Source organism: Dysidea avara, chromosome 2, assembly GCF_963678975.1.
Source record: "Dysidea avara chromosome 2, odDysAvar1.4, whole genome shotgun sequence".
Classification (NCBI taxonomy): Eukaryota; Metazoa; Porifera; class Demospongiae; order Dictyoceratida; family Dysideidae; genus Dysidea; species Dysidea avara.
The window spans coordinates 1,033,401-1,045,896 of NC_089273.1; the positions used below are offsets into that span (position 1 = coordinate 1,033,401).

A 12,496-nucleotide genomic window follows, 5' to 3' on the forward strand; every position below is an offset into this window, starting at 1 on the left:
CCACACCCTCTTGATGAACATGAGTAAAATGCAGAACGTATGTATGTATGTCGTTCTGCCACTTCTGATTTTTGTTTATCGTTGATTCCTGCCCGGTTTACAAGGTGGTCAAACACTTGGGTGATTATCTGTGAAGCTGAATAGCCATCAGCCAACACTGTTGCTTGAATAATGTTTTCTGGTTAATTGTTAAAACCTGCTCTTTAGTTTTACAGGTGACAGGTAGAATTCATGGTAGAGATGGGTGGACTTCTTATCAGGACCAGATTGTGTTTTAGTCAGCTGGCAAGGCACTGGCTACTAATAATACAATTGGTATAATTCTGTTTGTATAAACTTGTTTACAACTAACAGAGACAACTTCACTATCACAGGTGGTTGCACTAGCATTTTTAAAGGACTAGGGCTTGATGTCATCTCAAGCATGCTTTGAGATTGTGTTCAGAGGTTCCGTTGTTGTGTTTTATATTCTTTCTAACAGCTACACACTGAGTTTCTGTGGCAGATAAGCATTTTCAAGCAAGTTCCTCCCAGTCCGTTTGTGAGTACATTTTCCGGTCCGTTCCACATTTTAGCCATGTCAGTCTAATATTGTTCCTGCTTTACTAAAAGGTATCCAGGGGAGAAGTTGTCTGTGACTCATAATGAATGAGGTTGAGGTGAGACTTTACACCCTGTTCACATTATCCGGCTTAGCCAGACAGATTGTTTTCATTGAACTTGATTTATTGAACAAGTGTCAACTCTGGCACTTGTCCACCCTACTGCATCTAGCTCAATAGTGTGTGTAGTGTGAGGAAGCGTAGGGAACCAGCTGAAATAAGCCGTACAGTGTTATAGCCACCATGTTTAAGCTGTTGGGTGCTCCTTTCACAAGGAATATTAATGTGTCGGTCAAGAGTAACTGTCACAAAGACTACCAAACTATGGTATGTGGTAGCCATTTTGAAGAAAGTTTTAGTGTGTAGAATACTCGCTGTGTGGCCAACAGAAGCAAGTTATATTGTTAACCTGAGTTGGCCAGCTCAAAATGTGTCCACACTATATCCTATCCCAGGCCAACTTGTGCCACCTTGTCATGTCGTGCTGGACCCAGTACGGCACGGCTCATTTGATTCACACTGCAATTTATTTTGAACTGTGCTGTGCTCTCCCTGGGTTAGAAGGTAATGTAACGGGGTGTTGGAGGCTACAAATATTTATGTGTAATACATGGCACGTGGGCTGCTAGTCATATTCCTTGCCATCTCTGAACTATTGTAGCCTGACTGAGTCACATAGGACACTTCTTTGTAATGGACAGTTTAGGACCAGCAAGTTTTGTCCTTTGAAAGAGGTTGTCCTCTTTCATAGTGACTGGTTTAGTGGGAGGTGATGTGTCTGGTTATTGTAGGTGTGTGTTACCATGGTAATTAATGTGGGTACTTAGCCATAAATTACCTAACATGTTGTTATGAATATTAACTGGTCACCAATGTGATGTCTTTGTGATGTTACGTGTTACTCTCAATATTACTCTCAATATTACTCTCAATATTACTCTCAATATTACTCTCAATATTACTGGTTGCCTTGCTCATTGTTTTTATCAAGTGTTCGTTACAGTAGTATGGTATATTATGGATCGTGAAGTTTTGGGTTTTTTCTGGCCAAAATATCACCCAACACAGCTTCACAATGTCTTCTGGCACCTTGACAGTATTGGTTAGGGGTGGTAATACCAAGCTCTCCTTTTCAACTTTGTAGTGTTCCAAGATTGCTGGAATATTCTGCTGGAAAACAATAACAGAGTTGTTGTGTTGCTTATACGTAGCTCGGCCTGTACTGCTTCACACTATTGAAGCTCATTGACGCTTCATTATGTTTATCTGAAGGTTAGTTAAGTTTGTTTACAAAGCTGGGTTAGCTGTACCATGAAACAAACAATGATATGACTGTTACACATCCCTGAGTAGCTTCTCAACCTGACAGCGATAATATCTCATGCATATCTTACCAGTGGCACCATCGCAATTGTTTTCCCTTGTGTTTCTCTACCTCCATTTGCTGTAGTGGACCGTTAAACGTATTCAAAAACATTCAAGAAATTGCTTCAACCACTATACTTTTGATTTGCAGTCCCTTTAACAGGTGTTCTCAAGCACAAGACCACTGACAATTCACTAACGATCTCTTGTAGACTTGTATTATGGTATTTCAAGTTGTTATGTTAAGTAAAACTAAATCAAATCTAGCTGTACATGGACACTTCTGTCACTGTAATGTCACCTCACGTGTGTAATAAAGTTTCTTTATGTGATGTGTTATGATGTAATATAATTGACTAGCCACAATATATTGAACAAAACAAAACCTGACTAAATCACATATACCAATCTACCCCACTAGTAGCAAGGATTGGCAATAACCAATAGTGTATTTCAGTGAACAATTATAGGCTGTGGTTTGTAGTTAAAATGATTTAATATCAGTCATGAAGTCTTTACAGTTGTTGCAAGAATTGAAATAGTCATGTTCGTATGTGTGTACATACACATTTCAGCTTTTTAACTACTTATCATTTCCCAGTTATCATCATATTTGATGAGGATTGGTAGTGATATATTGTGAGTTAATTTGTGACATTCCTGAGAAATATGACTACAAAGTTAACACAATTCCGTGAATTACAAACAATGTGTGATAATCAATGGTTAATATAGATGATATTGTGTAATTGTTGTAACACAATGGACCAGTGTAATATGGATACCTTGTGACCTTATTATCAACATGTACTGGTTAAGTAGTACTGTAGGACCCTAACTAAATGATTGTTTAGATATGGTGTCCTCAATTTTGCAACACCTTGGTGTTTTGGCATATATAATACTCTGTTTATGGGTTACCCGGCATATTTTAATTAAACTTGAGTTGGACGTTGTTAACACTACAACATCTAACACAAGTTGGGTATCACATTTGCAAGTAACCTGTCTATAATGCAGCCAGTGAAGTTTGTTGTAAGACTTGTTCATGTTGTATGTGTTTCTCACGTACCTCATTACACTTGCTCCATTACAGATTGATCTAAATAATGCCCACCACCGTTAGTACAAGATAGCCAGATCACATGATCTCAACAAGATGACGGATGCAGAACACCCTCGTGGTCAGATGGTGTTCCAGTCTCGTCTAACAAGTCCCAAGAGCGATGAACAAGTTGGGGTCTCAGAATACAATAATGGACCAGTGTTAGCATTTAAGGTATACCCTAAGGGTTGGGATGATGGGGATCACGTGATAAGTAGGGAGATGCGGTCCCTTCAGGCAGATAATGACATAGATGATATAGAAGAGAGTGAAAGATTAGGAGAGAGTATCAACCTGCCACCCATGTTGTCACCTCCTCCAAGATATGTGCCATCACAGGTGTGTGTGTGTGTCTGTTAATATGAATGTTGTACATCTGTGTGAAGGTACAGTAGTAGTAGTAGTAGTCAAAATGTTGTTGGCCTCGCATTGTTCCAGGCTCAATGTGTATGGAGTTGTTCAACCCTTACAGTAAGTTACATAGGCCAATACTTCATCATACAGTATGATAGTAACTGTATAGTAGGGACCACAAAGGAGTAGGCGTGGCCCACGAAATAATATCACCCAAAAATCAGCCTCAATTTTCCCTTACGACGATGGGGCAGTATTGGTGAGGTAAAACTAAGCCCAAACAAGCTTTCGGATTGACCCGAAACGCTTTCAACAAGTTGCTACGGAATTTTAAAAATTTTCTATTCAACGGAATTTTCTACTGACTTAGTAACTGACTGATGCCTTCAGACAAGCGTAACTCAATAACGGCTAAGGCTACGGGCTTGATTTTTCCACTGTTTGACGTCACTTCGGCTCGACAGGTGCCTTTTGGCATACCGCAGTACGTACAATGCATTCTTCATGGACTTACCAGTGTCCTCCTTTGTGTCCCATTCATCTTTGCTGACAGTGAAAAGTGTCGATTTGGCACGAGCATGTGATGGCTTCCCTTCGAAACGGAAATCATCCGTATTTTCATTGTGGCTATTTTGATTGCAGAAGTGCTTTTCAAACAGTTCTTGATTCATACTGCTGTGTAACGGGTTGAACATAGCCTACAGCGAAGTGTAATGGGTGCTTCACTTTTCAGACGATAATTAATATGATTGGGGCTCGCGGCATGATCTCTTTTGGTATGCGTGGATTGTAGAGATGCTTTTCAAACAGTTCTTGATTCGAAATTCTGTGTAGCGGATTAAGCATAGCTGACAACGAAGCGTAATGGATACTTCACTTTTCAGGCAATAATTGATATAGCTGGGGCGCGCGGTGTCTTTTCAGATGTGGTATGCATGGGTTCACCAGTCATAATAAATTATTTACAAAAAAAAGTTAACAAGTACATGAAAATTAGGAATTTTCAACTAGAGTAGGGACCATAGCACATCGATAAAAAAGTACTGAAACAAGTTGAAGTAGTTCATGATATTAAATCACTGTAAAACAATAAGAAGTGTTATATCCCTACTGTGCATTTCCATTATGGTATCTTGAGCACAGTAGGGATATAACACTTCTTATTGTTTTACAGTGATTTAATGTCATGGACTACACCAACTTGTTTCAGTACTTTTATCGATGTGCTATGGCCCCTACTCTAGTCGAAAATTCCAAAAATTTTCATGTACTTGTAATGAATGTAAAACACACTATTATCACTAAATGATGGCTTGTAAATAAGCAATGTATTTTACCACTTGTCTTCTCAAAAAAGTTGCAACTCACTTGTCTTGAGTGTTAAGGATTGATATGAGATTATGGTGTACATATTGTACAGCCTGGTGACTTCAGAGTGTTTTGTTAATTAGGGAAGTCGTCTACCCAGTTGTATTAATGATGACTTGACAGTCCTGTTCGGATACAAATGATATGTAAACTCAAGCCCACAATCACTCCTCACATCTTAGTGTATAAAAGTGTCCAGTGTATAACACTCTGCTTAGAGGAACAACACACCTTGTATGTTGTAACGAAGTGATTGAATATTTGAAGGCCTTATAAGGCCCATAATAAAAATAATATTATGAAGAGTGCTGTGTAGCGTGTTACTGTGGTTCTGTTAATGCGTAGTCAAAATTTTTAGAGGATTTTTTGATCTGTAAAATTCTTCTGACTAATTCACCTATCAATGTTAAGCCCAACCCATCCCAGGAGGGTGGGATATAGTAGGGATTTGACCTGCTATAAAGCCAAATTCCCCACCCTGGCCTACCACATATATCCCCACCATGTAGCGTGGGGATAAGGAGATTTGACATGGAGCTGTGGTTTTATCACATGTTAAAAGTCAGTGCTTGATCATTTTTCCCACGCTGGGGCACATTTTAAAGTTTGAATCCCTACCTAAAGCCTGGTGTTGTCCTACTTAGGGGGGTGGGGCTTAACAATGATAGGTGCATAAGGCTTTAGCTGTGTATATCACATATAAACACACTTGGTTATCATCTTCCTAATATTACACCACCTGTTTTATTCTGGCAAATTTTGTAATAAGGCATCGATCAGGCAGTCAGTCAATAGAAAATCCACTGAAAACCTTTTTAATAATTGTAGCAACCCATCGAAGGTCATACTGAAGGCACTATTCATACAAACAATGGATAAGGTTACAGTCTTGACTTTTCACTGCTTCAGCCCAACAGGTGTGTTTTGACTTACCACAGTACGTACAATGTCTGCTTCATGGACTCGTGCCCTCCTTTGTGTCATTTATTTGCTGACAGCACAAGATGTCAATTTGCTTTAGTGCATGTTGCATGGTTTCCAGAAGTTTGTTATAGAAATCATCTATATTTTCTGTAGTGGCTAGGTTGATTGCAGAAGCGTTTCTCAGATTTTTCATTTGTAACACTGTGTAATAGGCTTATGTAGCTGAAAATGATGTGTGATGGTCACTTCACTTTCAGATGTAGTTGTAGACTAAACTGGTGTCACCATCCATGTATGCCTATAATGTGTAACACACATTCCCAAAGTATCATACACCTTTAAGGGTTAAACGTTGTCAGTTCAGTAGTCCAGTTCAGTAGTCCAGTTCAGTAGTCCAGTTCAGTAGTCCAGTTCAGTAGTCCAGTTCAGTAGTCCAGTTCAGTAGTCCAGTTCAGTTAGTTACATCCATATTTGGAGTTATTGGACTTTTGTATTGTATAATTAGGACAACTATGAGATGTGTTGAGTTAATCATTATTCTCTGTGTTTTGTTCTTACAGGATTTCTCCCAACCAATGCCATCACTAAACAATGATGGACAGTTTGGTAGTGCTACTGGTGGGGAGCCATTTGTATGCTCTTATCAAAAGGCCATTGATGAGAACCCTTTATCTCCAACCACTGAACAACGTCGTACTAAACGTGAACATGTTATCGATGAAATTATCTCAACCGAATTATCTTACGTGAAGGATTTATCCCAGATTATTGAGGTGTGTGTGTGTGTGTCTGTGTGTGTGTGTGTGTGTGTCTGTGTGTGTGTGTCTGTGTGTGTGTGTGTGTGTGTGTGTGTGTGTGTGTGTGTGTGTGTGTGTGTGTGTGTGTGTGTGTGTGTGTGTGTGTGTGTGTGTGTGTGTGTGTGTGTGTGTGTGTGTGTGTGTGTGTGTGTGTGTGTGTGTGTGTGTGTGTGTGTGTGTGTGTGTGTGTGTGTGTGTGTGTGTGTGTGTGTGTGTGTGTGTGTGTGTGTGTGTGTGTGTGTGTGTGTGTGTGTGTGTGTGTGTGTGTGTGTGTGTGTGTGTGTGTGTGTGTGTGTGTGTGTGTGTGTGTGTGTGTGTGTGTGTGTGTGTGTGTGTGTGTGTGTGTGTGTGTGTGTGTGTGTGTGTGTGTGTGTGTGTGTGTGTGTGTGTGTGTGTGTGTGTGTGTGTGTGTGTGTGTGTGTGTGTGTGTGTGTGTGTGTGTGTGTGTGTGTGTGTGTGTGTGTGTGTGTGTGTGTGTGTGTGTGTGTGTGTGTGTGTGTGTGTGTGTGTGTGTGTGTGTGTGTGTGTGTGTGTGTGTGTGTGTGTGTGTGTGTGTGTGTGTGTGTGTGTGTGTGTGTGTGTGTGTGTGTGTGTGTGTGTGTGTGTGTGTGTGTGTGTGTGTGTGTGTGTGTGTGTGTGTGTGTGTGTGTGTGTGTGTGTGTGTGTGTGTGTGTGTGTGTGTGTGTGTGTGTGTGTGTGTGTGTGTGTGTGTGTGTGTGTGTATAGTGTAGTCTAGTGAAGTGGCTTTTACGTGATAAGTCATTGATTAATGATCAGATGTGGGAATGTGGCAAAAGATAATTTGTACTAGATGTATTAAGGATCAGAAATTGCGTGGCCTTTTGGGGAGAATGTTATTATTAACCTTCCCATTAAAAACATAACATGTACTAATATTGTATTAATTGTTTTTGGTGAAGCAACAAACCTACATGTTGTCATGTTATGATATGAACATTAACTCCCTGTGTATATCATACAGTAGAGTTGTGTGTGGTAGTGATTGTGGTTAATGGAGAACGCTTAGTCTGATTGTCTATAATACAGGCTAGACTACGCACATACACTTCATATCGACTATTGTACATGGTCAAATAGTATAACCTGACATTGCTTACTACACTGATGAGACTTGATAATCAAACATCTTTACTAATCTGACATAACATCTCGGTAGTGATGAGTGTGGGAGGTTTATCTGTTATTATGTAACTGTTTTCTGTTTGTTGGTTGTGCTACTAATTACTGACCATTATTCCTTACAGGGTTACCAGACCCCACTAGTGGAGAACATGGACTCACTTGGGGTCACTGATGGAGACATCTTAGCTTTGTTTAATAATATTGAAGAGATCAAGGATTTTAATGAGTATGTCAAGATATTTTTGCTGTGTTAACTTCATTACTATAATTTATCATGGTGCTGCAATCTATTGAACACACACACACACACACACACACACACACACACACACACACACACACACACACACACACACACACACACACACACACACACACACACACACACACACACACACACACACACACACTACACAAAAAGCAAAGGCTCTGGAAGCTATGCGAAGCATAGCTATTGCCGTCCACTAGGATGCCTGTGCACTTGAACCTTGTGCAGGCAAATCCTCCTGGGGCAGGGCTAATAACTCGCAGGAAGACTGTCCAGGTCTCACAGAGAGGTCGCGGAACCTAAAGTTCCACAACAACCCCAACACCACTAAGCAAGACAAGGACAGTTCAGCATTTGTTTCCCCAGTTTACTCCAGGTACCCATTGATGTTACAGCTAGGTGGGCTGCTTCCCCAGTTGATACTAGGCCATAGAGATGTAACAATACAGTGTATAGACGTATCGATATATTGCCTCTTGTGTATCACGATACAGCGATATATTGCGCGGTGAAAAGTGGAGTCTAAGTGATGGTCTGTGTTGTTTTTTATGTTGTTTTTTGTTAAGAGAAATAATTGAGCTGATTTTTCTTTGAGATGTATTACATACTACTCACAATGTACAATAATTTGATTGTCAGCCATGTTAACAAGCTACGATATGTCGATATATCAATATAGTTTTACTTTATATTGATACTGCAATATTGTCTTAAAATGTTACGATACACGATATATTGTTGCATCTCTACTAGGCCACCAGGTCCCCAATTTACACAGCTGGATAGACTGGAGCAATGTGAGTAAAGTTTCTTGTTCAAGGAAACAACACAAAAATGGCTCAACCAAGAATCAAACTGGGACCTTTCGATTACCAGGCTGATGCCCTAACCACTTGGCTATGCTGCCTCATGCACGCACCACACACACACACACACACACACACACACACACACACATACACAATTACAGTAGGTACAGTTGTACTACCTGACAATTTGACAAGTGTGTCATTACCCTGAATGTTATACAAGACTACTTCATGTGTTTACTAATATGTTGTGCCTGTGGTATCTGTGGCCTTCCTTAAACTACAGTACTGTATAGCAGGTTTATAATTCATCACGACTGCAACGCTACTTTCTGCAAACCTAGATTTCCACGAAAATAAATCTACTGAAATTTTTTTGTTGATTAGTAGATGAACTTTGGAAGAGGAGAGGGCATACAATTACTAGCTGAAGGGCATACATGATTGCTAGAGGTGTTGTACCTGCCATTGATGGCCGTTTATCGAAGCCAGCTTGGCTGCCTTCACAAAATACGATGAAATGGTGGTTCATTTGGTACATCCCTGTTGTGCGTAAGGATGATGTAACCAATGATATGCATAGTAACACTGGACGCCATGTTTGAATTTTGCCTGTTGTATTGGTGGTGCACAGAGTTACATGTTCCCTTGTCCATAAGATCTGATGCGCTCTTGGTAATGGTCCAAATTCATGTTTGCATTTTGTTAAAACTAAAATCTGTTATAATACACTTTGTTGTACAACAGGTTCATGTTAAAGAACTTACAACAGTGTAAAGATGACATCAAACAGATAGCAAAATGTTTCATCACAATATGGGAGAATGCTGAAGGGTTTAAGATCTACTCTGATTACTGTACCAAGTATCCAAGGTAACTATGTGTTCCAATTAGTGCCCACTCAAGTGTATGTTAGTATTGACAATGATGTATAGTAATAAAAATATATTTAACTGTTTGGTTACTAGGTTTTGGCTACGTGTCATATACATAGATAGTTTCTGTATTATATGGTACTGTTTTTTATTGTAACTAATTCCTTGTTGTTGATTCTATGTAGCTCTATGTCTACATGGTAGGGCTTGGACAAAGGTTCAAAACTTCAGATACCTTTGTAAAGACCTTGTAACCTTTGAACCCCTCCAAAGCTTTGATCTCACAGTTGTGCATGTACTTCCTCCTTAAGACAAAACATTATTTCTACCTCATCATAAACAAATGCCCATAACTTGCTTGCCTTTGACTGTATAAGCATGAAACAAAAATTTTCTTACTATCCATGAACTGGTAAATTCATTGGTGTGTAGATTTTATTTATTGAGCTCTGTTTTAGTGTGTACTGTAGTTGTGACTGTACTACAGGTGTAGCTAGGGTGAGGCTACTACGGTGTTCACCAATCACTGGTACCAACAGTGTATAGTGGTGTACTACATGTAAACGTGTAGCAGCAATTTGATAGTAAATTTTCAGTGACAGAATTCCAATCATAAAATTATAGAAAGCCTTTGTACATAATACACATGTTGGTTGTTTTAATATGTTGTTATTGTTTCCACAGAGCTATTGAAGTATGGGGGAAATATGCCAAACATACTGCAATGACCAACTTCTTCAAGGTCAGTGTGTGGACATAACCATCACAATAATTGAACAATATTAAGCCTGTAGTAGGTAAAATGCTAGGCAGGCATACATAATGTCACAAAGTCATGTAATACACAACTAGTTATTGATAGTGTATGGTGCAGATGTGTTGTGTAATAATCACTATATTGTATTATTTTACAGAAATGTCAACAGAAACTTGGGCACATGTTGCCATTAGGAGCCTACCTGTTGAAACCTGTCCAGAGAGTGTTGAAGTATTCACTATTACTAGAAGTGTGTGTGTGTAGTGTGTTGGTGCGTGTTGTGTGTGTGTGTGTGTGTGTGTGTGTTTTATTTCATATTTATTTGTCTGTTTACAGTATATGCTGACATACAGTTATACATACACACAAGAGTACATAATGGGGGAGGGAGGGAGGGAGAGTGTTGAACTGTGCTATACGCTGTAAAAAGATGAGCCCGTAAATTCCTATGGGAATTTTCAAATGACTCAGTGATTTGTGTTGATTGGTGACCAATTACAAGTGCAGTTGGTACACTTGTGGACATGCACGCGCGCGTGAAGAAACTGAAGCTACAGTACTGAGTGAAAGAAGGTATTTGAGAAAAAAATATGGACATCACAGAGAGGAACTTAATACATATAAAAAGAGGACACAGGTAACTAACCTGAATAGCAGACACCACCAGGAACATTGATGCTGCCTTGGACAAATCCAAGTTCCAGTTCTCACGTGCGCTGCATTCCGGGTCATCATAACCTCGTGTGTGACACACTTTCGTTTGAAATTTCATCATAGTCGCCATCCCTGCCTCAACAGTTCTGCTAGCAAAAGTGACACGTCTAGATGGAGTTTCCACCATTTTGATTCCTTGTGGATCACCCTCCTTAAACTACTACAACAATTTCAATCTGGGCAATCAACAGTGGTCAGGTTTATGAGAGGAAATGAAGGTGTGCGGGTTACTTTACAGGCTCTTTTTTATAGCTTATAGCGTAGTTCAACACTCTCCCTCCTCATTATATTGATACAAGTAATTCATCCTTCATTACTAGTCATCATTCTTGTATTACTATTACAGAAGATCAATGATTGTTTGAGTACTGGAGAGGATGGGAAAGAGGACATTATTGTAAGTCACATGTGCTTGTATTAAGTCATTATCAGATAATAGCCAGAGAGGGGTTCATTGGTTAGTCCCAATTACACTAGAACCTGTTAATGTGGGCAATTGAGGACACCTACATAATCCAGACGCTTAGTTAAAGTCCCATAGTATCCCTTAGTACATAAACTGACCTGGAAAATCAGGACACCTTGATTATCACAAGACTATTGGTTGGTCCCAACGTGTCCATATCACGTACACTGGTCCTGCTGTAGTCACTGCAAGTTATTGTAATTATTTCCCACCATTACAATGCTATCAACATCTCCAGGCTGCCGTAGAGACGATGGGTAAAGTTGGTGAGCAGATTAATGAAATGAAGAAGAAATACGAGGCAACAGTTAAACTGCAGGTATCACTTACTATCTATATTGTATACATAGTGTACATGTGATCCTGGTGGAGTTGGTGATGATGTATTACTGGTAGGGTGATGGTGTTGTTAGGAGGAGGACGTTATCTACTAATTACTGTTATATTGTCTGTTACAACTGGTTTAAAGGTGTAACTAAGTACTCACTACACAGGGTCTATATTAGGTGTGGTACAAATCTACCAACCCTTAGGAAATCAGAGTTAATCAGTTTTCGAGAATTAATCATTGAGTTGATAGCATGTACCTATGTGCAATGTACTCAGGAACTAACTGTCTCAAGGGTGACCTGAACTAGTTAATTTGTATTCTGTTATAAGTATACTGAAAATTTTGGATTTTCAACTAGAGCAGGGACCATAGCACACCGATAAAAAGTACTGAAACAAGTTGGAGTAGTCCATGATATTAAATCACAGTAAAACAGTAAGAAGTGTTATATCCCTACTGTGCTCAAGATACCATAATGGAAATGCACTGTAGGGATATAACACTTCTTATAGTTTTACTGTGATTTAACATTGTACACTTCTCCAGCTTGTTTAAGTACTTTTTGTCGATGTGTTATGGTCCCTACTCTAGTTGAAAATTCCATAAATTTTTCTGTGT

General features: G+C 39.4%; 1 protein-coding gene across 5 annotated transcripts in view; it reads left to right on the forward strand.

Moving 5' to 3' along the window:
• The window catches only part of LOC136246390 (pleckstrin homology domain-containing family G member 1-like), a 32,930-nt gene that overhangs the window by 3,822 nt on the left and 16,612 nt on the right, over nucleotides 1-12,496 (forward strand). For all 5 annotated transcript variants that reach the window (XM_066037781.1, XM_066037776.1, XM_066037777.1 and 2 more), the window contains exons 2-9: nucleotides 3,064-3,411; nucleotides 6,279-6,491; nucleotides 7,781-7,884; nucleotides 9,483-9,608; nucleotides 10,295-10,352; nucleotides 10,525-10,617; nucleotides 11,428-11,478; nucleotides 11,786-11,866. In XM_066037781.1, coding sequence (XP_065893853.1) covers nucleotides 3,127-3,411; nucleotides 6,279-6,491; nucleotides 7,781-7,884; nucleotides 9,483-9,608; nucleotides 10,295-10,352; nucleotides 10,525-10,617; nucleotides 11,428-11,478; nucleotides 11,786-11,866 — 1,011 coding nt within the window. In that variant the 5' untranslated portion in view covers nucleotides 3,064-3,126. The remainder of the gene's footprint in view (nucleotides 1-3,063; nucleotides 3,412-6,278; nucleotides 6,492-7,780; nucleotides 7,885-9,482; nucleotides 9,609-10,294; nucleotides 10,353-10,524; nucleotides 10,618-11,427; nucleotides 11,479-11,785; nucleotides 11,867-12,496) is intronic.